The sequence below is a fragment of the Girardinichthys multiradiatus genome, chromosome 11 (assembly GCF_021462225.1).
Source record: "Girardinichthys multiradiatus isolate DD_20200921_A chromosome 11, DD_fGirMul_XY1, whole genome shotgun sequence".
Taxonomy (NCBI): Eukaryota; Metazoa; Chordata; class Actinopteri; order Cyprinodontiformes; family Goodeidae; genus Girardinichthys; species Girardinichthys multiradiatus.
Genome location: NC_061804.1, coordinates 18,022,630 through 18,049,358, shown reverse-complemented (window position 1 = coordinate 18,049,358; position 26,729 = coordinate 18,022,630). Strand labels below are relative to the sequence as shown.

Genomic DNA, 26,729 nt, shown 5'->3' with positions numbered 1-26,729 from the left:
TATTGAAAATAGCAACGCTTTAATAAAGAACGGTTTTTACAAGACTGCAATGTCTAGCTAGTTAGGTGGTAACCGGTGTTGACATCCATGGCGTTTTACAGAGATGCAGTCGTGGTAACTGGGTTTGAAGTTTGATGGGTTACTTGCAAGTTGCATTGATCCATGCGAGGCAACCTTCAAACAGTTACAGACCCTGCATCGTAAAACAGTGGATGATGAGAGGTAAGTTTAAAAAAAAAAAAAAGTCTCAATGAGTAAGTTTGTTAACATTTTCCAAACACACCGGTAAGAGTGAGTTCACACTATGGTCATGCTTTTACCGGGCACACAAGCCAATAAAAAGACGACACGTAATCATGCAAAAGAGACAGTTTTGTTTGTCTTTAGAAAATAAAAGAACCAAACAAAAATCCTTTGAGTTCTGATATCATCCATCCTTAGTGACCTTGGATAAGAAGCTGCGCTTTGATGATGACTTTGGTGCAAAAAATGTTCCTGTTTCAAAGAGGACAGACCCTGTCCTGTCCTCTTTTTTTCAATGAAGACACTCTTGGTATTGACCAGTTGTGATAGTTTACCCTTGACCCCCAACCCACTTCCACCTTGAGATGGACACAAAGAGCACAAACATCGACCCATGCCCACCTGCCCATCCCTGGATGATGACACCTTCAAAAACTACAACCATTCAAACACAGATACAGCAATAAATTGTCCAACATACAGTAAGTCATCCAACGGGGCTTCGATCACTTTTACAGAGAGAACGTCTAAAAACACATGAACAGCATTACCTATATACAGAGGGGACACGGTAACAGTCAGATCCCAGGATGGGTTGAGTTGTGGAGCTGAAGAGCTCGTTGAATAAAGCTTTCAGCTGAAGAAGGACAAACCACTGGAACAAGAATGATGGAGGAGTATAACAACAGCTGAACTTGTCAAATAGGTGAAACCTCAGAATATCTGCATGCTTAGTGATGATTTCTAATATAAGTCTCTGCTGGTAGCAGAGTCTTAGCTGCAGGGAGCCAGGTGTCATTTGAATTTTAACCTTAAATCACAGTACGCTAATGTACTTTTGGTCGTCTCTGAAGATTTGGTTAGAAATCACCCGCCGTCTGAGGAGATCAGTGTGTACTCAGCAGGCGAATGATCCTATAGCCACCTACAGCTGATGTGTTGTACAGACTCGGACACTGTCACAAGAACACTCAATGCTAAGTTAGTACACGCTACCATCTTGCTTAGAGACCTTCCATCTCTAACCAAGGAACATGACCCTGTTAATCTCTATGCGTAGGCATGTGCACACAAACACACTAAGTACATGTACATAGAACAGACACAATCAATAGAAAACGACTTCACCCCCAATCGATTATTGCCCCTTTTCACTGTACATCCCAGCAATGGTTTTTAGGTTTTTGTGCAGCAGAGCATTGTTCCTTCTTTGAAGGTTTGTGCTATAAATATATGTATATATATATTATCAGACTGTGCGTCTGTCTTGACCTTGGATCTGCCAGAAAATCCACATTAGCATTTAATGCCTCATTAAGGCTCCTCGTCTCGGGCTGTCTGGATTGATCTATGCGCCATCACTGCAGGCGTTACCAGGGTTCTGATGAGAAGACATTACCCTCAGCCGCTTTATGATCGTCGGATGTTCACTGGACTTCTCGCAACGACCTTTAGCTGTCCTGTTTGTATATGATAAGACTTGATGAACAAAAGCCCAGGTCCTCTGGGTAAAGGTTGCACATAAGCTGGATTGCTTGCCCAAATCCAGATTTTCTGAGGTGAACAAGACTTTAAATGTAACTTATTCAGGACACAGAGAAAATTAAACAATTTCTGATTGGTTAGACCGAAAATCCCCTTCTAGGTTTCACTAATAGAGCAGTACAGGTATACAAGAGAAGATTATAAAACAACCGGAAAAATTAAAAAGAATTCTATACAGAGAAACCATGTGGACAAGTAAAGTATAGTGCAGCAGAAGAAAGCTTCTACGCAAGGTAAAGATGTGAAAAAGACAGTTTCACAATATCACGCAGTTGCAGAAGGGGGAAACAAAGAAGGAAAACAGTGTGTACAGCATGTCCCCAAGTAGTAAAGTTAGTATGAGAGGTCTGTTTACATCCAAATGCAATAGGTGGGTCTGGCTCAGTGCTTTCATCGTTAAATTCCAGTGCAGTAACACATTGGCACCTGGCAACATATAGTCATGACATCAGGTACCAAAAGATAATTTACACACACACACACAAAGTTCTCACTCTAAAGAGCTACGTCCATCTACCATCACACAGGCACACCCAAAAATCATTGTTTTACGCATTTAAGAACAAATGAAGATCATAAAAAGAAATGATGTTGATGCAGCTCGCTGAAATGTAGAAAATAAAAAGCAAAAACTCGCACGCATTCAAATCACTTGCAATATCAGATGATGGTTGACAAGCAATCAGGAACCAATCGGAACAAGATTCTAGAATCATCTACGCAGAAACACACCCTTGGCAAAAGTTCACATTGAGTAAAGTGCCAGCAAATGATCGAATCAGAGATAGAGATGCTTGCCCTCCAAGTTTGATTCAGGTGTTGAATGGGGAGAGATGTGGGTAAGTTTTCATATAGGTTATTAACAGGGGTAGTGGCTCAGGAGAAGGTGAAGAACTTCCATAATAGCTGTCAGTTTATGCAATGTCAGCATAGGCTGTGATTGCCATTAGAAGAGGCCAAACAAAGATAAGTTGGGTGGAAATGATGAGGAGCCTCTGATGCTCAACAGCTATTAGTGGGGGAATAGAGGGTGGAGTGACAGTAAATTGACATCAGCATTTCATCTTCTATTAATCCTCTGCTCTGGTCCTCCTATTCCCTTGCCGTTTTTTCTTCCTCTTGCACCGGATTTGGTTCTGTATTTGTGTTTGCTGTCAGCTCTTTCTTTTCCATCTCTTTCTCTTGCCTCTTCTCTCTCATCTGTGCTGCTATGGTTCCAACATCATCTCTACATGAAGTGCATCTGTAGAAGGCAAAGAGGAGAAATTAGAGTATTTTAGTCCAACAAAACAACTCAAGATGCATTCAGGCAACTATTAATATTGATAAACACATTCCTTGCTGCAGTGCCAGGAAAACAGCTTTTGAAAGGAGTGTAACATAACCCACATTTCCAGTCATGTCATGAGACATTATAGCAGTGTTACGGTTCAGTCACTACTCTAGGTGACTGTGGCTCAGTAGGTTGTGGGTTCGATTCCAGCTTCCTCCTGCCATAGGTTGATGTGCCCCTGGGCAAGGCACTTAACCTCAAGTTGCCTACCGAATCTGTGTATCAGTGTATGAATGTGTGAGCGTTAGTGAGTGCGATTGGGTGAATGTGGCGCTAGTGTAAAGCGCTTTGAGCGGTCTGTATGACTGGAAAAGCGCTACATAAGTTCAGTCCATTTACCATAAACATTCCACCTTCTACTACATTATTTAAATATGTAACGCATTGCAATTCTTGATAATTCCAGGGCTTTAAGAAATTGCAATTCTTGTCATATAGGAGCAATTAGGCATGGATAAGTGATTCTCACAGTGTAATAATCCAAATTAAAACAATATCATGGTATTTACAAAACTTTAAAACAAAAATATATATAATCTGATTGCTTTGATTTAAACTGGAAACTGTTTTAACAATTATTCATACATTAATTCTATATTTTTTATGTTTAGATTGCAGAAAATTAAGCAAAAACAAGAATTTAACAGTAGTTTTCTATTAAAAGATTTTTCACAGGCTTTTTGTCGTTTTGCTTTAAAGCAAGTAGTACAACAAGCTGATGTTAATTAGTCGGGCTATATGCTCAAGTAGCTAGTCTGCTGTCGGCTGTTAGGTGGGCACGTTGCTCGTAGCTTGGTAAATGTAAATTTAAAATAACAGTCCTTCTGATTAGAGTGATGGGTGTTGCTTCTTTAGTTTCACACCATAACTGTCCATGTTGTGGCATTATGAAGATTAAGACATCTGAGTTTTGTGTACATGAACACATTTAATACTCTGAGGAAGACTGTTGCAGTAGGCCTTCGTCATGACATGAGATTTATCCGAAAATAATCTTTTATTCTGCAGATGATGTGCCCGAGACTGTCAGAATATGCATTTTTTATAGTCAGAAATATTTTATTTAGATGCCTTTGAATACATGTTAAATAGTTAATCCTTTTCTACTAGTTGAGAACTTATTAAGGGTTTGAAATGATCCATAGTTAGTTTATGACCAGTTAGAACTTTTAGACAGTGTTTGATAAAACTCTAAATGCTACTTTGTTTCTGCTTCGATGGATGGCATGTTAATAACCTTGCACTGTTTTGTAACAGTCTCGCCCCAGAAACAGTAGGGTTTGAAGAGATTGATGGACTGACAAGACTAAGGCCTGTTTCAGATCATGCTTAGTTTCTTCTAGCTATGTTTTTTTTTTACCGTTCATGATCAACATCCCAACATAATAAACCACTATGAACTGTAAGGGGTAGGAACAGAGACGTTGTATCAACCTTGAGTGTGCGTCCGATCTAAGAAATACGTCAGTCAGTCATTTTCTACCGCTTATTCCATAGTGGGTCGCAGGGGAGCTGGTGCCTATCTCCAGCAGTCTATGGGCGAGAGGCGGGGTACACCCTGGACAGGTCGCCAGTCCATTGCAGGGCAATACACAAACAACCATGCACACACTCATTCATACACCTAAGGGCAATTTAGAGAGACCAATCAACCTAACAGGCATATCTTTGGACTGTGGGAGGAAGCTGGAGTACCCGGTGAGAACCCACGCATGCACGGGGAGAACATGCAAACTCCATGCAGAAAGACCCCAGGCCGGGAATCGAACCCAAGACCTTTTTGCTGCAAGGCAACAGTGCTACCAACTGCACCACCGTGTAGCCTTCTAAGAAATACATTTATCAGCAAATTCTGATGAAGATAAGATTTGGAAGATGGATGGTTTCTCTCTTCCAAACTTTTCCTTACAAATTAGAAATGTAGAACTGGTGCCTAAATCCAGCAGTTAACGCGTGAGAGGCTGGGTACCCTCTGGACAGATCGCCAGTCCAACACAGAGACACACAGGACTAACAACCATGCACACACTTCTCTTTTTGAAAAGGTGTGATTTTTTTGTTGGTTAGTTTTGTTTTTTGTTTCCTTACAAAATTATTAATCAATTAGTCTTCACCCTGCATTAATTTTTCTCTGGCGTCTTGGCCCCTTATGCCTTAGTAGTTGGTAGAGTAAGTTGAATTTGCATAAATGTATCAGTGTCTCTGTGCGTCTGTATTACCTGTGTACCCGGGATGGGTCCAAAAGGATTGGTGGGTCTCAGGACAGGCTGGTTATACATGACAGGCTGCGCAGGAATCATGGGAACACCCCCCATCTGATGACTCATCTGAGGAGGGAGCTGGTCAGAGAACAGGTGGATGGACATATTTTAGCATTTGTTTTATGAACGTGTTATTTCTGCAAGCTTAGCAAAGTTATACTTTACCATTCCGTACACAGGCACTTGGGGTGTCGTCATAGGAAAAGCCACTGGTGCCGGAGCCTGTAAAAAAAATCAACTCAAAAATGAGCCAAAAGTCAATTATAAATAATTTTATGTTGTTAGTCCTATAAAACTATATATACACTCATATTCAATAAATTAAAATATATGTTCCGATGAGACACATTTGTTGAAATAAAAGTACCTTTTGAAAGTAACTTTTAAGCAGGTATTAAACATACTTTTCATTAAGGCCACATTTCTGTTTTTTATTAGTCTGATGTTATATTTTAGTCTTGAATGTATTTTTTTCATTAGCTGTAAGTACAAAATGATCATAATTAACAAAAATAACTTAGTGAACTGAGCTACAGAAGTAAATGAACTTTTCAATAATATTCAAAGTTATTGAAGGGGTCAGTATATAAAACTATATTTGTAGCTGGTATCCAGTAAAAAGGTGTTTGTTTGCCTTTCACTAAGACGACAAAAAGAAGTACATTAATGTGAGGTGGCAGTAAGAATAAGCCACACAGGTTAAAACAACAGGACAGGGTTGGTGTTAAATTAATGTATTGAGTAAACTTACATATCCCGTATAGATCATCCCATTCTGTAGAGAGGTAGAGAGAAAAGAAAAGAGAAAAAACAGTAAATGATGGTCCTGCTCAAAGCTAAACTGTCATCTCTCAAAATGGCCAAAAGTGAGGAAACCACACCTTTGTCCATTCATCATGATAAAATCACTTCCACTTTGTATTCAAGTCTTGCCTCTGGCTTTCTGAACCATTTCCTTACAAAATGAGCAGTTTGAGTAAAGAGCCTATTCGGTCCAAAAATTCTGAAGATGAAACCAGATTGAATGGAAGAGACAGGGAGATAATCAGAGTGGAGCACAAAGGGCAAAGAGGGATAAATGATGGTGTCCTTGATGGTTCAAGGCTGTGTCGAGAAGTCATTTCTGCAATTTATACAATGTTACGAAAAGGTGGAAATATGCAATCAAGTATGGAGATGGTTAGGACTATTCAGTGTGTATCATTAAATGAAAGCAAAAGAAATAGACCTGACAATGAGAGGAAACAAAATATATTTTCCAAGACTAACCGTATCCCTGCGATATTCATTTTCTTGTCTTACAATCTTGGAAAATGAGGAAAAATTGCTTTGTGAATACTTTCCCCCAATCAGATTAAAGTCTTAACATGGTAACTTCTATGTGCATTTTGTCCTGCCTCTGAAAAAGCTGACTGGGGGGTCTCGCAAGCATTTTTGATTGGCGGATTTTTCTAGCATCATATTTCAATAGCCTCAGTTAAAACTCCTATACAGCTCAAATTTTGTTCTAGGGGATTTTAAATCAAAGACTTTCAACGTCTGTGGAGACAGAGGGAGTATTTCCTCCAGTCAAGATAATATTTTAGGGATTAAAACCTTTTATGACAGAATGTTTTAAAACGTTTATTTTCCAAGGCACAAATAAAAAGGAACCACAAGCTTTGTTTTCTACGCTCTTTTATAACATGTCCGGTTTGATTAATATTGCCCCTTTTCTCTCAGTTTGGTGTGATTTAATTTAGTTTCATAATGAAACCGTAATCAGAAATGAACATTTGCTTTATGTTGCAATCTCTATCAGAGGTCTTGGTTGTTGTTTTTCTGGTGCAAATGTGAGCGAAGGTGGAAATCTGGGTCTGAGAAATTCATTTTGACAGTGTTGCTTTCCAAACCTTATAGAGTGAAGACAATGTGTAAGAGACAATAATTATAATATTTTATTATACATTTTAGTTTTGAAAATGTATTACTATTGCACCTTGTCCTTTTTAAAAGGATGTTTTTGATTGTAACTGCTTTGATTAAAGATTTCAGATTGTTGCCTTTTTCGTCTGATTTTATTGTTTTCTGCTGCATTTTGGATCTGACTGCCACTGCAGAGGTAAGGAGGTCTCCTCAGCTAGTTAAGGAAAAGATAACGTTTGAATTTTGTCTTTGGAAGCAAGGACTAATATTACAACTTTAAAACTGAGAGTTATACATTTGCAGTATATCTCTTTTTTTAGATTTCTGTCCAAAGCAATAACACTGATCCAGGCAGGTGGACATAATGTAGGTAAGAGCACAGTTCTCTTTGGCAGTGGATGTGCACAAAACAAAAAGGCCCAGGAGAGATTTATAGTTCTCGATAAATCTGTTCTTAGAACAGGAGTTCCCAAAGTGGGGGTCAGGAGATGATTTTCAGAATGTTACCCCTGAGGAGTACGGAGGATCAAATGGCCAAAATAAAATAAATGCACTATTAAATGTCCAATTTAAAAAAAATAATGTGCCATTTATTTATTTAATACATTATTAAATAATTAAATATGCAAATAAATAATGAAATGCTGTATATTAGCAACCACACCAACACATAATTACTGTCTGACCAACTTTGTCTTCCCGAGCATTTTTAAACACAATCAGTGAGGTGAAACTTGAGCACAAGCTTTGTTACCATCTGAGGGATGGGCATGGGTGCAGGTGCCATGGGATGGGTAGCATGAGTCCAGTTGGTGTTGGTACACATAGTCTTTGGCTGCCAGCCACTCCCTCCAGTGGGTTTCTTCTCCACTAGCTGGCTCCAATGGAACTCTGGCCTGATGATGCAGAAAACACAGAATAGTGCTTTACATACAAGTGCATTTCAATACATTACAATATCATTGAAAAGATGTGAGTTAAAAAATAGTGAAACTCAGATATTATATAGATTCAATACATACAGACTGATATATTTCAAGGATGTATTTCTGATAATTTTGATGACTATGGGTTACAGCTAATGCAAACCCAACCAAAAAGGATTTTTAACAGACATGTTAGGTGCAGCCCTGAGACACCAGAGCCAACAATTCAGACGAACTGAAAGCCACTATTAAGGCAAACAGGGCTGATCGCCACCATGCTATACTGCATTGATGTAGTTATTCATGTAAATGAGGCAAGACTAAGTTCTGAGTATATCTACTATGTGTGGGCTTATTTTCAGTAGGTCAACATTTCTGTATTAAAATGTATTTATTTGTCTTGTGTAAAAGTCACATTTTCTGATAAATTGAATTTTGGGCATTCATTAGCTGTAAGCAATTATCACTTGAAATATTTTAGTCTGTGTTCTGAATCAATAAAACATTTCACTTTTTGAATTTAATCAATTAAATTTGGTAACCTTATTTATGATATTCTAATTAATTGATATGCATCAAAGTCATGCATCACAGACAGAAAAAGTCTTGTGTCTAAAGTTTTGGTTTTAGGTAAGCTCACTCACTTTTTAGCCGGTGTGCCCCCAAACTGTAGGTCTATGAAAAGAAACAAAATTTATATTTCTAAAGGGGTGTAACTAGAGAAGAAAACATTGCAGCAATGACAGATTTTACTTACTCCCAACCAAGTTTGCTAATGAAGAGTCCAAATCATTGGGGAGCATTTTACCAGAGTGCAATGGAACTCCAGGACTGTGAATCTGAATAGGTGGGGATGGCTTTAGCAGGTCTCCTGGCATACAAAAAATAAATAAAAGGAGAGAAAAGAGTAAAAGAGTGCAGGACATGATGCAACTGGCAATTACATTTACAGCATATCTGGTTCTTATTGCTGGTCTTTGAGCAAATGGGAATTGAAAAGGCATACATGTATATAATCATTTTTACAATTTTTCCTATTCGTTTGTTTGGAGGCTTGTAGCTCTCAATTGTTATTGTAATTTTCATGACCAGAAGCAAGAAATTTGTTTTTTAAAATAGGATGAAAGAGCAAAAACAGGCACAGTGCAGCCAAGAACACAGCCAAAAGCTACAGGGTGATAATATTAGTTCAAAACACTTAACTCAGAGAGGAAAGTAAGGATAACAAAGTCTCTAGCTTGAAATTTGGTTCATGAAATAAATATTTTTATTTAATTCTTGAAGTGAGGAGGAGGAAATGTCTGAGGGCATTAAATTGTAGACCTAACAAATGGCCATCCTATAGAGGGATTTAAAAGTGTTCTGTCACGAGACCAGTCTGCGTGAAATTCACCACTGCTCATGTCAAAAACTGTCATTTTGAACGCTTAAATTCTGCCAGTGTTTTAAATAGATGTAATTTCTACTCCAGTTCTGACCAGCATTGTTTCTCTGGTGTGCTCACAGAGTGATGTGTGAGTGCTTTCATTCAAACATGTGTCATCAGAGTAACCAACCTTATATTAGAGTGCCATGCAGTCGTTGTCCAAGCCTCACATTTATCATCATCATAATCAGTTTGTGATTTACTTGTGAGGGTTTAGATACACTACAGTAATGTAGCTGCCAAAACATTAGTGTGTTGTGCCACTCAAAATCTATAAGTCTGTCTCCAGTTGGTTTCCTAAAATGCTATTTTGCTCTAGGAAGTCACTCTAAGTTAATGGTAATCATGTGGGGGATAATAGGGAAGTAAAAATTCTGCTACATAGTGAGACTGCAACTTCAGTCAAACACACCATCATTCATTTAGCTCAGACACAAAGAAAAAAATGAGTTGCAGCTAAAGCTAAGTGGTAAAGCAAAGCAAGGGCGCTCAACATCAGGACATTAGGATAGACTGACATAAAAAGTTAAAAACCGCTGTAAAAGAAGGCCTTTCTTACCTGATACTGAAACTTTATGCTTACAAACGACAGCTGTCATAGGCTCGCATCTCTGGCTTTTTATGCCCTGTTCAATGTATCTGTCCTAGCTCATCTACTTTTCCTTCGTACCAAAAATGCACACTCCAGCCTTTCCTTGTGTTGCCAACAAACTGGCGCACATCAAGGGCTGAAACAATTAATCAGATTAACCGTGATTAATACATTATTGAAATAATCGTTAACTAATTTGGTAATCAAATAATCGTTAGCTGGAGAACACAGACTCTAAAACATGTAATTTGCTGAAAGAGCAACCCTCTCAGAGAATAATTAGGCCAAATTTGTACAAAAATATATACACCCTGTTTGTTTGTCAAAATGCAGTATTCAGAACCCCAAGTGGCATAGCTTTAGCTTCACCTGATTCAAATTCTGTAAAAAGTCTTCTATTAAGCACCTTACTATCTGCTATCTGATTATTAATCGATTAATCGTAAAAATAGTCAACAGAATAATCAATAAGCAAAATAAACGTTAGTTGAAGCCCTAGTCACATTTATACACTATAATCCCACAAAAACATTTTTTTTTATTAGAAAAACAACCTATTTGCTCGACATACAAACAGACATACAACAATGCTCCATTGCACACTGCGGATCCAAAGGTCACATCATCATCAATAAATGGTACTCATTTTCAGTTTTTTTATGAGAGGGGCTTTTTTTGTTAGTGTGTTTTAAAATAACTGATCTGCTTTGAAAAACAACCAACAGGGCTGATTAGGATTTATTTATGTTTTTTACTTTCAGTATTCATAGGTCTTACGTCTTTTATTTGGCCTTTAACTGCATGCTTTCCTAAATGTTTACAAGGGTATGTTTGGCTGTTTTTGCTGTCCTACCTCCCCAGGCATTGTTGTTGTGGGGCACAGTGTGTGTGGTCTGGATGGGGGTGAAGTGGGACTGCAGGGTGAACAACTCGCTGGTCAGGTTTGGCACACTAAAAATAAAGAAAAGTGAAGATTTACATCTCAGGCTTTTAATTTAATTTATAATGGTGGCTGGGCATTCAAATTATGGTAAGAGGATAAGATGAAGTTGGACTCACTGGTTATTAATGGGTACACTGGGTGAGTTTGAGAAGAGATCCGTAGCCCCTCCGCTGCTGTTGGCACTCCCCACCGACTGGGTGCTGGGCGAAACAGTAGGCGTCTGAATGTCGATCACTTTGTGACCATCCTCCTGCATGGAAAGTAACAGGAAAATATGCATATCTTTTCCTTTATCTCCAGCTTGTAAAAATGTTAATATTTTTTTGTGGTTTTATTTAAAGAAAGAATCTGCTGCAAAAGTGCCTTATTTACACACTTCCTTCATTTCTATTCACTCTGCACTTCTCTACACCATGGGCTTGCAGCCAGACAGGCAGTTTATTTTATTGCACGGCAGAATTAATGCACAAGCCTATTCAACTCTAACAACAGTGTGGAGCACAACGAGACTAACATATGGATTTCTTCACAGTTCACTTGCATTTAAGGGCTTTTTTCACCTAAAATAAAATCTATGCTCACAATCATATTGTGCTGTAACCATGCATCATTTTCAGCCATTTAGCTGTGGAAAGGTATCATCAAAATCTGCATTCAAGTTTAGAGGTGGACTGTAAATGTCTCGCCTTGTGTTGCTGCAGTCGGTTGTCCTCTGTCTTGTCCTCCATACGACTGAGAGAGATCCCTGCACTGGAGAGAGACGATACTGCGCTGGACAAGGTGCTGGATCTGGTAGTGAGACATATGCTTAATCTCTTTATGTTGCCCTGATATGTTTACAAAGATTCACATAAAACAATTTTTGTGACTTTCCTGTTATCTCTTAAAAGATATTTTGCAGCCAAGTGCAATTATGTTAATAATATATGCAATTAAAGGGCAGATTAATGCGTCAGCCAGTGGATGAGGCCAATAAATTTGTAGTAACACAGTGAAAGCAGGCATCAGCGGTTATTTCACTGCATCAGCTGCTGATAATCTCAGATGGCTCAAAAACCATTGATGAGTGTAATAGATTGCCATCAGACATTAGTGGTATCAACCATTATCAATCACTAATACAGACCAATTTTTCCACAGGGTGTGCAATTCAGGGCTTTTTATCTATTATGGATTGGGTTTATTAAGATTAATTGGAAGTACAGTCAAGGCATGTGGCTTAACACTACACATTTTGCAGAGTGATTTATGGTCTGCTGATATATGTTTGAAATGAAAGAAACGAACGGTTCACAAATAATTCACATTTTTCCTCTTGTCTGAGCGTACAACACTAGTGATGCTCCAAGGATAGTATCCCGTTGGTCCAGATCAAAGCCATTTGATAGATTGCATTAGAATTTATTTAAAATAATACAATGAAATTGTGAAGCATCAACATGTACAGAAAATGCATGGGACGAAGAAGAACTAATATTATCCTATCCCTACATTAACTCATTCATATCTTACATAACAATAATTGTGTTAATAAGAGCACAGCATCCGTATCATTTGAAAATCCGTAATATATTCATACTTTGTTTGATTCCCCTATCATGCTGTTCCACAAGATGACTACACACGTCAAAATGTCTATGCAATAAATTTTGTTTGAGCCAAATTTTGTTTTGCGTTCAATTCTTACCCGTTATCAGATTATTTGCTCTATGAAGTTAAAAGGTAAATTATTCAGCCGCCTGGCAGATTTAAAGGTTTAACTAAATATTTTAATTTGACCACCATGTTTCTTCTGGCAGGCAGTATTAAGATTATGGTCATGGTAAAGAGGTGTTCTAACTGGAGCTCATCACCATAAATCATCAAAATGCCAGTGGAAACAACATGGTCATGAATTATTAAGAACAGTATAAATATTTTTTAATATATATTTTCTGATAAAATGTAAATTAAACCATATAAATTATTTTTTTTTCTAAATTGGTGCTCCTTTTACATTGTTTTGTGAGATTTTCTCACAGAAGCAAACTTCTTGGACAAATGAAAATAATTTTAGTCTGGCATTCGTTTGACAGAGTTTGCTCCTAACATGATTGTTAACAAATAGGGGTTGATGACCTTTTCACATAGGGCCGGTTGGTTTTCACTTTTTGTGCTTTAATAAATGAAATCCTCAGAAAATACACAATAAATTAAAACTTCAGCACCTAATCCTGTTTTTTAAATAAATGAATAAGACATTCATGGTGATGAACTGCGGATATAAACTTCTGACTGGAACTGTTCAGTTGCTGATCTTGTTCAGTTGTTGATTTTGGAACAGGTATAGTTACAAAAATCCTGCTGATTGCAGCATTTCTAGTTGTAGACCAACAGTACAATACAATAGTGTTAGTGGTGATAGGTTTTACACAGCAGCAGTAGTACCAATGAAAGATTTAAAGTAAGACAAAGTGGCTGGTGTTGGAGACCTGACTTATTTGTTTTGTCCATTTGATCATACCTGCTGGCAGTAGACAGATCTTTGAGCTTCCTGCCTTCCAGGGAAGCAAGATGTTGCTCCAAAGCCTCCAGGAGGGAGCTGGGAGCCTAAAAAGTAGCGAGGGAGGGAGGGATTTATGAAGTTAAGGAGAAAACGTTAGAATCCCAGCCAGGGACAAAGTGGGGTAAAAAGCTCTCTTTCACCCCCCCGCCTCCTCAATTGTATCTCACATACACATAAAAAGCAGCAGCGAAATTAAGATACCGATCTCATATTCATGTTCTATTCTACGACAGCACGTTTGTTCTGCTTTTGCATTGGTTTCATCAGGTTTGGTTGACTGGCATGCACACATTAGCTGCTGGATCATGCAAGTGAGTCTGCAGCAGAACCGGCAGATCGGGACAGAGTAGAGCATCGTTGTTGAAGGGCTTCAGAGAAGAAACTCAACATACTCATCTCTGAACCATCTAATGAGCCCATGCAGAGGCCAGCAGTAGACATACGCTCTCTTAAGCACACACACTTACACCCGCGTACATGTAAAGATAATCATCGCTCAAAAGAGTTAACTCATGGATTCCATTTCTAGGGCAAAGCCCTGTTAATTCATGATTGATTTGATTTGGAGACTTGTTACCAATCAGTCAAATAATCTGAGCAAAACAAATGACTGGAAACCAAGTTAACTCAATCAAATGTAAAGATCTGATGAAAAACCAGGTATACACATTGAGCTGCTGGCTAGCACTCTTAACTGGAAAGCAAATAAAATGATGAATGAGTTTGTTTGGACCACATGTGATACCGTAGTTTTCACCCAAAGCTTTACATTTCAGCATCAGAGAAACACAGCGCAGACACAACAGGCAAAGAAATGTCTTCTCATATACTTATTTCAAAGGGGGAAAAAGAGTAAAATGCAAATTCTGCATATCCTTCATCAGAGAAATCTAGAATATGCTAAAAGTTTAAAAACAAAACAGACAGAACTACAGCTCAGTAAAAGGCATGGCTCACTATGTTGTTGAATAAGGGCATATAAGGGCATATAAGCACTGCAAGTTGTTAGTTTTTTACATAAACCCTTTTCAGTTTTTTTACTTGATTTTGTGAAAATGTAAACAACCAAATATGCATCCACCGAAAAGGAGAAGCTGTGTTGAAGTCCTTCAGGATGTTATGCAGTACTTATGATGGCATTATGTACACCTATCCAAGTCATATTTGCAGAAACCTAATTAATTAAAAACCATTCGCTGCTCTCCCCACAGCTAAGGAAAAGGGACAGAATTATTTCCAGGAACAAAATGTTCTGAGTTTTGCTTTTATTAGTAAAAGGCTATTGTATACGGTTGTGTTAACTTGTTTGTATAATGAGCTTTCAGTAAATAGAGAGGCCCTGACTTTTACATAGAAAAAAATGTCAGAAGGACTAATGAAAAAAATTTGACAAATTGTACAGTACTTTGAAAAGTATTCCTGCTCCTTCAACTCTTTCATGTTTTGTCTCATTAAAACCACAAACTTCCACCTTTTTTTCGCCGGCATTTTGTGTGACAGACAAACACAAAAGATTCATAGTTTGCAATTTGGTTTTTAAAAATAAAAATCTGAAATGTATCTTTACAGAATAGCTCGCAATCAGAGGGTCTGTGAGCATCAATTTTCAAGTCTTGCTGCAGATTCTCAATTGAATTTAAGTCTGGACTTTGACTGGGCCAACACATTTACATGATTTGATTTTAACCATTCCATTTTTCTCCGGTTGTGTGTTTAGCTTCGTTATCCTGCCAGAAGGCTAACCTCTGCTCCACTCTCAAGTCTTTTGAAACCTTCAACAGGTTTTCTTTTAGGATTTCCCTGTATTTAACGCCATCCATTCTCATCAACAGAACAAACGCACCCCTGCAGCATGGTGCAGGCACCACCATGTTGCATGGTGGGGATGGTTTGTTCAGGGCGATGTATAGTTTTAGTTTTTCTCCACACTTTGTTGCATGTATACCGAACAGTTCTTCCACACGTGGAAGAAGGTGCTCTGGTCAAATGAAAACAACATGGCTTTCTGCTTACCATAAAGGTTAGATTTAAGAGTGCAAAACTAAATTTCGCTGTAAACAGATTTTTCCACCTGAGCTGGAGATCTCTGCAGCTCCTCCAGAGTTTCAATGAGCTACTTTGCTGCTTCTCTGATAAATGATCTTCTTGCCAGAACAGTTAACTCAGGTGGATGGCCATGTGTTAGTAGGTTCACATATGTAACATTTTATTACTACGTGTGCTTTGGCCAGTGCTATGTGAGATGTTTATAGCTTGGGATGTTGTTTTAAAACCTGTCTCTGCTTTAAACCTCTCCTGAACCTCATCTCTGATTCCTTGGTCTTCATGATGCTGTTTGTTCACTAATGTTCTGTAACAAACCTCCGAGGCCCTCACAGAACGTGTGTATGTGTAGTTAAGTATGTATAGTGAAAACTACACTAGATGTTTTTGTGGTATCGTAGTAAAGGGGGCTAAACAGAGAAGCACTACACCATTTTCTGAATTTTCCTTGTAAGAAATGTATCCTGCTCCTACCACTTCACAATTATGCACTGCTTTGTGTTGGTCTGTCACATAACACCACAATCAAATGGATCAAAGTTTGTTGTTGCGACGTGACAAGATGTAAAAAGGTTCTGTAAGGTACTGTGTGTCCCTGTCATGGCCGTCTAAAATAAATCTGCACTTGACACTAAAAAAAGTAGTCATCCAGCTGCTTAAATTATTTTCAAAAATCTTACCTTTGAGCAAAATTGCTTCTGCAATGATTCAGATAAGAAAAAACCATGAAATCCCTCAGATAATAATTGCAGAAATTAAATGTTGCTTCAAAACTATTTGCAGGTTTGTTTCCTCTCTGTTCTAGATTCAAAACAGAAAGAGAGGCAAAGCAAAGGATTCAAGGAGAGTGAAGAAGAGAGGAGGAAGACGGGGCAGCTGCAGTGTAGGGAGGTCTGTAGGGTGAGTAGGGAACGGGAGCTTAAAGAATGAAGCATTATGAGACTGACTGGACGGATTTATAAACTAGTTGACTGGCTGGTTGATTGACTGATTGAGATGAGATGTAGACTGACCTGTGTGAGATCGGGGCTGTCGCCCTGATCTATCCCAACTTGCTGTGTCACAAAAAAGGGAAGGGGAAGGGGAGGGAGGAGGGAGGCAAAATGAAAGTAAACCAAATGTTGTACTGAAACAAGAAATAAACCAAAACAAAACCCAACAGACCATAGAGTTGGGAAAAGAAAGGGGAAGAGGTACGTGAAGGAGGAAGAGGAGGAGGAGGAGGGAGAAAGAAGAATCAAACCCAAGCATTCATTACATCATGCAGTGGCTGAAAAAGAAAACAAACAAAAGACAACAGAGGAGGAAGGGAAGGAGGGCACGTGCACACACATACAAACACCTATATATACATATGCTGTACATATACAGAGTACTTGTGCACGCACACACACTGAAATCTGGAGACTGGTTGGAAATGAATGCGGAGCACATCAACTGACTTAACAGGCGGGGTGGAGAGAGAGGGAGGACAACAGGTCAAAACATCCAAAAAGGAAGACACTCAACTAATGTTGACTTTGAACAGAAGGAGAGGGGGAGGGACACAGATGACACACAAAACAGACAAACACATTTTGTTAGACAGATAAAATGAATGGGTCCTTAAAGTCAACGTTAGTTCGCGTTTTTTTTATTTTCCTTTCTTTTTTCTTTGGATCAAGCGGCTGCACCCCAAACCTTCTTCCAAATGGGAACGAAATCAAGCAGTGAGAAAGCCTTTGAAGATGACGCATGGCAAAGTTCTAGGATAAAACTATTTATAATCACTGTGAAGTCTGGCACAAGCTGCTCACTGGATAACAGCCATTAAATACAAAAGATATATTTTTTTTTATAAGGAGGAGGAATAAAGGACAGAGATAGTGATAGAAAAGAGCTTGCTTGGGCATGCAGTGCAGGCATTTGAACAGGCAGCACACGAGGGATCCCTCAGCTGGAATGCTGTACATGAGTGGCCCTCTGAGAGACTAAGACTCAACCATTAACGGCTGTCTTGGTGAAACACAATCCCCAGCTCAGGGCAAGGGGAGACTGTGAGAAACAGGAGAATATCTAGATGCAAAAAGAGATTTAAAAATTGAGCAAGAGAAGCCCCTAAGATGCTGATCTGCAGTCCATTTGGGTAAATATTGACCGCAGATCAGAATCTTGGGGTGACAGAAGTCTGGAGCAAATCTCAACAGTTTTAAGGTGTTTTTTTTGGGAGGGGGGAACACTGTAAATTATTTTTTGTCATGGGGGAAGATAAGAAAAGCACATTTGGTGGATGTATACAAGTCCAGATGAGAGGAGACTGCTGAGATTCGCTCCAAACTGATATTCCCATCGTCTCCAGGTTAGCACAGAGGAGGATAAACAAACGATACCTCTGCCACTTTGAGAAACTCAGACAGTTTTGTCATCCTGTTCAGGAAGTTCTTGTAGATCTCCAACGCTTCTTTGCACTGACTCTTCTTCATGTCAAAGTATTTCTCTGTCGGGCAGAAAAAAAAAATAATAATGACAAGACCATCACCACCTAGTTATAGATATGGTACAGCACTTTTTAATGTTTTGTCACACAACAGCAACATGCTTCATTGTATTCTATTGAGTTTATGTGATTGACCAGCACAGAGTGGTGTATAAGTGTGAAGTGAAGGGAAAATGATTCATGGTTTTCAAACCTTTAGCACAAATAAAGATTTGAAAAATATTTGTATTCAGGTCCTCTTTGTAGAACCACTTGATGCTGCAACTTCAAGTCTTTCGTCTCCACCAGCTTTGCACATCTAAAGATGGAAATTCTTGCTCATTTTTCTTTGCAAAATAGCTCAAACTAAACCAAACTGGATGGAGAGCATCTGGAAACAGCACGAATTCTCAAATTGTCTTTAGGTCTGGACTTTGACTGGGCCATTCTAAACCATCAATATGCTTTAATCTAAACCATCCTGTTGTAGCTGTGGTCGCATGTTTAGAGCTTCATTCCCTTTGCCCAAGTATTTTGCAGCTTCTGCAAGGTTTGCTTCCAGTTTCCCCTGTATGTAGCTCCATCTATCTTTCCATCAACTGTGACCAGTTTTACTGTCCTTATTGAAAAGTAGCATCGCCACAGCATGACGTTGTCATCATGCTTCAGTGTAAGGATTAAGTGTTCACCGTTATTTCCGTAAAATAGTGTTTTGCATGAAGGACAAAATGTTCTATTTTGGTCTCATCTGATAAGAGCACCTTCTTCCACATGCTTGCTGTGTCCCCTACATGGCTTGTGGCAAACTGCAAACAGGATTTCTTTTAACAATGACTTTCTATTTGCCACCCCTCCATGTAGGTCAAATATGAAGAGTGCATGAATAATAGTTGTCTCTCATCTGCATCTTCACCAGTTACCATGGGTCTCTTCACTCTAAATGCTCTCCTTGCCTGGCCTGTTACCTTAGGTAGACCGCCATGTCTTGGTATGTTTGCAGTTGGGCCATACTCTTTCCTTTTCTAGATCACAGACTGACCAGTGCTCTGTGAGATGTTCAAAGCTTAGGACACAGTTTCATTACCTAACGTCTGCATCACTTTATCTCTGACCCGTCTGCTGTGTTCCTTGGTCCTCATGATGCTGTTTGATCACTAATGTTCTCTAATTAACCTCAGAGATCTTCACAGAACTGCTGGATTTATACTGAGATACAATTATAAACAGGTGGGCTCCATTTACTAAATTAGGTCGCTTCTGAAGGCAGTTGCTTGCATTAGATTTTATTCAGTGAAACACAAATGTACGTCACATTTTCCAAATTTTTTGTACAATTTAGAAAACCTCCACCTTTCTCTTTCCACTTCAGAATTATGCACTACTTTGCACCGGTCTGACATAAAATCCCAATAAACTACAGTGAAAGCCAAATTATCCCCTTAAAATCTTCAGAATTTTTGTAGATTTTTATCAAATGATGAGAATAACAAACAAACATACTAAATTGACCATGTAGTAAAAAGGAAGCAAAACTAGATACAGGGAACTTACAATGTGGAATCTTAAGATTATTTATATTGGTTAACTTTAGTTTATAATAAGAACAAAAATAATAGTTTTCCTCCTAAACATGATGTTATTATATGGGAAATTACAGCTCTTATACACTTTTTCCAACTAATCTCCCTTAGTGGTTTAGGTAATGGAACATTGAGGGTCAAAGAAATATAAGAAATAGATGACAGTTTAAATTATGTAAAAATGTTGCTCTCTTTTACTAACAGCATGTTACAAAAACACATTCCCCTTTCTTTAGTTATAAAACAGCACCAAAGATAACATGCATAATAACATTGTACATTCATGTCAGTCAAAGGAAGGAAAGAACATGATTGTTTTGTGTCTAATTGAACTTTGGATAAAAGCAGCAGAAGAAACAGTAATCTTAGAAGGATCAAGTTAAATTGAATGAATAGTGAGTTTGTTTTGTTGTGTTTCCCACTTACCCAACATGTTGATGACACCCTCATTGAAAGCAGCAAACAGCCGTATGGAGTCCTTAAACAGCAGCATGAACGCTGTGTTGATCACCCCATTGGTCAGCTCGTTGGAGTTTGGCTGTAGGACAGGTGGAAGGAACACGAGTTTGGGTCAAGTCTTTGCAGTGACTGCTGCATTCTGCAGTGCTTTGTAAAAGTATTCATACCTCTGGAAATCTTTCACATATGTTCATGTTACAGTCATAAACTTACATTTATTCATAAATTATGAAGCAACACAAAGTAGCACCTAATTCTGAAGTGGAAAGAAATGAGTGCATCAAATTATTTAACAACTGGAGAACTTAACAAGAGGTTCAGCCCACTTTATTCTCATAATTTTAAATAAAAACCTCTTAATACACAAACAGCGTCATGAAGACCTGGGAGTTGTGGAGTTTAAAGCTGAGTTAGGTTTGGTTCAGTCGTCTGAAAATGGAAAGAGTATGGCAAACCTACCAAGGCAAGGCCATCCAAAGCATTATTCAGAGAAGCACCCAAAAGGTGCATGGCAACTCTGAAGGAGCTGCAGAGATCCACAGCTCAGGTAGGAAATCGAAATGTAAAAAGTTAATCCAAAGAAGTAGGTTGTCACAACCTATACAGGGTAGAGGACCCAGCAAACCTGCCTGAGGAGGTTCTCTGTGTTGTATCTTAATTGCAGTCTAACTGGATTTGGTTATACACATATCTGATCTAAAGACAGCAATTTAAGTTATATTTATAAGTAATTATTGTATGCAACAGATTTATTAAGAGTTGGTTTTACAGATTTTATTTTCACTAAGAGGGTAAATCAAGTCAAGCTGTCCCTAAAAGACTGTAATTCCCATGACTCATTGCAGTAAGAAAATGGAGGAGAAGGACCTCAAGCTTTGCTAATGGCAGAAAGGTGACTAACACTCTAGAAAACATTTTCTATTATTCTTGTTGAACAATTTGTGTAGTGCACAATTTAAAGTCTTATTTGAATATTTATTGCTTCCATTGCCGATGTCCTGTCCAGTTTTCGCTAATTTCTTGCTACAACACTCTGGTCAGAGGAGACCAAAACTGAACCTTTGGTCCTACATGCAAAATACCCCATGAGGCAGAAAACTAAGACTATATATCATCCTGAACACACCATCCTCACAGCTGAATATGGAACAATCCTGTTAGAGGATGCACAACACTTGAGACTGGCCCACCTTCCAGCAGAATAGTTGAATCCAGTCTCTACAGGTCCTTCTCAAAATATTAGCATATTGTGATAAAATTCATTATTTTCCATAATGTCATGATGAAAATTTAACATTCATATATTTTAGATTCATTGCACACTAACTGAAATATTTCAGGTCTTTTATTGTCTTAATACAGATGATTTTGGCATACAGCTCATGAAAACCCAAAATTCCTATCTCACAAAATTAGCATATCATTAAAAGGGTCTCTAAACGAGCTATGAACCTAATCATCTGAATCAACGAGTTAACTCTAAACACCTGCAAAAGATTCCTGAGGCCTTTAAAACTCCCAGCCTGGTTCATCACTCAAAACCCCAATCATGGGTAAGACTGCCGACCTGACTGCTGTCCAGAAGGCCACTATTGACACCCTCAAGCAAGAGGGTAAAACACAGAAAGACATTTCTGAACGAATAGGCTGTTCCCAGAGTGCTGTATCAAGGCACCTCAGTGGGAAGTCTGTGGGAAGGAAAAAGTGTGGCAGAAAACGCTGCACAACGAGAAGAGGTGACCGGACCCTGAGGAAGATTGTGGAGAAGGGCCGATTCCAGACCTTGGGGGACCTGCGGAAGCAGTGGACTGAGTCTGGAGTAGAAACATCCAGAGCCACCGTGCACAGGCGTGTGCAGGAAATGGGCTACAGGTGCCGCATTCCCCAGGTCAAGCCACTTTTGAACCAGAAACAGCGGCAGAAGCACCAGACCTGGGCTACAGAGAAGCACTGGACTGTTGCTCAGTGGTCCAAAGTACTTTTTTCGGATGAAAGCAAATTCTGCATGTCATTCTGAAATCAAGGTGCCAGAGTCTGGAGGAAGACTGGGGAGAAGGAAATGCCAAAATGCCAGAAGTCCAGTGTCAAGTACCCACAGTCAGTGATGGTCTGGGGTGCCGTGTCAGCTGCTGGTGTTGGTCCACTGTGTTTTATCAAGGGCAGGGTCAATGCAGCTAGCTATCATGAGATTTTGGAGCACTTCATGCTTCCATCTGCTGAAAAGCTTTATGGAGATGAAGATTTCATTTTTCAGCACGACCTGGCACCTGCTCACAGTGCCAAAACCACTGGTAAATGGTTTACTGACCATGGTATCACTGTGCTCAATTGGCCTGCCAACTCTCCTGACCTGAACCCCATAGAGAATCTGTGGGATATTGTGAAGAGAACGTTGAGAGACTCAAGACCCAACACTCTGGATGAGCTAAAGGCCGCTATCGAAGCATCCTGGGCCTCCATAAGACCTCAGCAGTGCCACAGGCTGATTGCCTCCATGCCACGCCGCATTGAAGCAGTCATTTCTGCAAAAGGATTCCCGACCAAGTATTGAGTGCATAACTGTACATGATTATTTGAAGGTTGACGTTTTTTGTATTAAAAACACTTTTCTTTTATTGGTCGGATGAAATATGCCAATTTTGTGAGATAGGAATTTTGGGTTTTCATGAGTTGTATGCCAAAATCATCCGTATTAAGACAATAAAAGACCTGAAATATTTCAGTTAGTGTGCAATGAATCTAAAATATATGAATGTTAAATTTTCATCATTACATTATGGAAAATAATGAACTTTATCACAATATGCTAATATTTTGAGAAGGACCTGTAGATGTGCAAAGCTGATAAAGACATAACTCAGCTGTAATTGAAGTAAAAGGTGGGTCTACAGAGTTCTTACTCAAATGGGCTGAACACAAATGCACTTTACACTTCAAGTTTAGGGAGTTTATGGACAGGATGTGAAAAAGATAAAAAACTATGAATATTTTTGCAAGGCAGTGTACAAAAATTGTGTACTTACCTGAAAATCTAGCAGTGCATCCAGCTGGTTTTGTATGATGGGCAAAGTCTTAATCAGCTTCTCTGTGTTCATAGTGCGCATCACACCGTCAGCTCTGAAACACACACAAATATGGCTTACATAAGAGGAACATTTAAATGTACTGTGCGCATCATCAGTTTATATGTGCAACAGGCATACCCTCTCTTCATCTTGGTGAAGTCCACTGCTGCTAGTCTATAAGACATGGCTTTTTCATTCAGGTATCGACTGTAGCGTCTGATGAAGGTTGACATGTTGTATCCTGAAGAGCAGAGAGTTACGGACCGATTACATCTTATTTGCATCGCAGAATCAATTGTTCTTTCATTTTCTTACCAGCTTCCACTTCCTGTTGTGTTAAACTAGCTCTTGCTCTTAACTGCTTTTGATTTATTCACTTACTTTACCTACTGAGTACATAATCAGACACTGAGCACTGTTTCAGTTTTCAGCAATGTTCAGCACCTTCTTGTATCAAACAAAGAGCACCTTTTTCAATCCCAGATCTGAATACTGGTTTATTGATGGCATATCAGAGCCAGGGAGAGCCCGACAGAAAGCCGTTTTGTCAGACATACAGCACTGCTGAGTCTACAAACAGTCAAATGGCATTAAATCACCTTGCAGTGCAGCCTTATCTAGAAAGTTATTGAGGTTGAAGAGCGTGTTTCTGGAGGCGAGGTACTGCATCAATCTCTGATGGAGGAAAAACAGACAAAACAAAGAGGACAAAGTTAGTGATTTATCTCTTCCGGTTGCCTGACAGTATCAAGTAAAGTCCACAGAGACACATGGGCAGACATGGCTGTTACAGAAGAAGCATCTCTGTATAATAATATAATATAATATAATATAATATAATATAATATAATATAATATAATATAATATAATATAATATAATATAATATAATATAATATAATATAATATAATATAATATAATATAATAATATTCAGCCATGATTAAAACTTAGGATGCCCTACAAGAGCCTGTGTGGTTTTTAAGATATTTAGGAACATTGATATTTTATTTAAATTTTAAAAGAATAATAAAAAATAACTAAGAAACTGACATTTCGGAATTTCAGTAATTTCATGATTTCGGTAAATTTGTACATTTTTTAATTTTCAGTAACCCTTAATAAAAAAATTTTAAAAAAGTTCTGTTGAGGAATAAATTAGGACACCTCCACAATTATTTTCCACTTAAAATGCTAAAATGAAACACAGGTGTATTACATGAGGTGTACATGATGAGAACGTTGCTATGCATCATTTTGAAAGGGTTGTTATGCTTAGAACTCCGACATTTAGTGTGTTATGTTCCTGACTGAGGTCTTCAGAAGGAAGACTGTAGAAGCTTATGAGTTTGATAAAGAATTAAAAGTAAGGACTTTTAAAATCATTCATACCAATGTATGGAAAAACATCGACATCATCTGGCGGACATTTTGCCAATATGCCCAGCACTGGCAATCCAAGCAAGTTCACCCTGAAAGCAGACCGCAAGATGCTACAAGAAGTCTCCAAAATTCCTAAAATGGCATCATGTGACACACAGCAGGCTTATGCTACTGTTATTTAAAAGTTCATGGTTCTACAATAAAAAAAATATATATTTCAACACCAGAACAGTGCAGATGCTTGACATAAACCAAACATCAATCCAGGGGGAAAAAACCTCATACCGACTGTGAAGCATGAAGGTGGAAGGGTCATGGTTTGGGAATGCTTGGCTGCAGCAGGAGTGGGTCAGCTTACGTATTATGTATTCATTGAATTCATCATGAATTCTACCGTGTCTCACAGGGTGCTTGAGAAAAATGTGAGACCATCTATAAAAAAATTAAAGCTGAAGCATAACTGAACCCTGCAACAGGACGATGATCCACAACAAACCGGTAAATCCACCAAGAGCAAGTTGAAAACTGAGAAAATCCCAGGCCAAGTCAAAATCCAGATCTTGATCGCACTGAGATGCTTCTGGGGTGAGTTGAAGCAGGCTGTGTATGCAGGAACACCCTAAAAAATATCAAAGGAGTGGTGCAAACTTTCCTCAGTGCAATGTCAGAGACTGGGAGATGCTCCGAAAATCATCTCAGTGATATAATTTGTTTAATGAGTGAAACAAGGTTAATTTAGTGCAATTAAATTCCTTCCTTATCCAGAGATAATTCTAATGAGATTAGACATGAAGATGTGAACATTTCTTAATAACAAAGTTAATATTTAATGAGGTGTCCTAATTTTTTTCACAGCTGTACATGTGATGGTTGATTCTTCAAGTGTGTCTTATCAACTATTAAAGCCAACCAAATGTGGGATCATGGTTGGAGTGGCATATATATATATATTTTTTTTTTTTCAATGGAAAACAACAGCTACTGTAATAAAAAAAAAAACTGTATCTAGATAGTGGCAGCTTGTACACAGACCTACAAGCTGTGCGTTGCTGAATTTTGACTCTTTCTGCCTCTAAAACGAAGATTATCTGACATCCTTTCTTTCACACAAAAGGTGATTGTATGTGTCAGAGGACAAATTACCCTCCCAAGCATTTACTACACTGGACAAAAGCCCACTTACCCTGTTTTAACGTGTGTTCACCCAGGCTTGCTGTGTCACATGCATATTTGCTAATATCTAAAATTATGGAGACAATAAAGCCTTACTGCCTCCACTGGTTATCTCTGCAACCCCTTTTTATCTCAGCAACACATTTTAATTATTCATAAAGGGCATGTAAATCACCCAGTGTGGGTTTAGTTAAGAAAAAGCTAATTAGAGGTTTAAAAATAGACACTTAATGAACTTTGGTAATGTTGGAAAAGAAAAGCTAATCTAATGTTATTATATTGTATTGTATTGTTGCATGTGTATCAATGGAGTAAGGAAGTAGTGTTGTTTTAACTCTGCATGTATGTTTAGTAAAATCTACAAGCCATCCCAGAATTATGAATAAATCCATAACATCTTATGTGTTGTTGCAAAAATAAACACCCTGCAGGGTTTGGAAAGTGAAATAACAAGCCTGCACTGATCATAGCAAATCTAAAAAATAACAACTCTAACTAAACAACGTCACGGAAGGATGTAGAGGTTTAAAATTTAGAATCAGAACTGTATGATGTTTTAAAATGATTTGTTTTATATGCGTGAAATCTGCTGTGTGAGGGGGCTTGGTCTGAATTGCAAAGCAAAATTATTCCGTTATTCCGTTTCTCCAAATTGAGTCTACATAAGAAAACTCCAACCAGGTGAAATGTTGCAGGAGAAGACTAAGTGCTGTCTTATTGTCAACAGGGGTTGTACAAAGTATTCGCAGCAGCAGTGCTAATAGACATGGTGCCTGTAATTTTATGGAAAAACTGAAATTTTCCTACTAAATAAATGTTCTCAAACCAAAGGTCAGATCTTTCCAAAATGTTCT

General features: G+C 38.4%; 1 protein-coding gene across 1 annotated transcript in view; it reads right to left on the bottom strand.

Annotated features, from left to right (window-relative positions):
* The window catches only part of LOC124876793 (phosphatidylinositol-binding clathrin assembly protein-like), a 45,901-nt gene continuing 19,172 nt past the window's right edge, over window positions 1–26,729 (bottom strand). The window contains exons 3-19 of the mRNA XM_047379801.1: window positions 23,921–23,996; window positions 23,460–23,562; window positions 23,280–23,373; window positions 20,224–20,335; window positions 18,132–18,238; window positions 16,776–16,817; window positions 13,678–13,763; window positions 11,861–11,963; window positions 11,291–11,424; window positions 11,085–11,182; window positions 8,971–9,084; window positions 8,858–8,888; window positions 8,042–8,183; window positions 6,134–6,157; window positions 5,548–5,604; window positions 5,341–5,460; window positions 1–3,031 (exon numbers count right to left, since the gene is read on the bottom strand). Of these exons, the coding sequence (XP_047235757.1) occupies window positions 3,017–3,031; window positions 5,341–5,460; window positions 5,548–5,604; window positions 6,134–6,157; window positions 8,042–8,183; window positions 8,858–8,888; window positions 8,971–9,084; window positions 11,085–11,182; window positions 11,291–11,424; window positions 11,861–11,963; window positions 13,678–13,763; window positions 16,776–16,817; window positions 18,132–18,238; window positions 20,224–20,335; window positions 23,280–23,373; window positions 23,460–23,562; window positions 23,921–23,996 (1,458 nt within the window). The 3' untranslated portion in view covers window positions 1–3,016. The remainder of the gene's footprint in view (window positions 3,032–5,340; window positions 5,461–5,547; window positions 5,605–6,133; window positions 6,158–8,041; window positions 8,184–8,857; window positions 8,889–8,970; window positions 9,085–11,084; window positions 11,183–11,290; window positions 11,425–11,860; window positions 11,964–13,677; window positions 13,764–16,775; window positions 16,818–18,131; window positions 18,239–20,223; window positions 20,336–23,279; window positions 23,374–23,459; window positions 23,563–23,920; window positions 23,997–26,729) is intronic.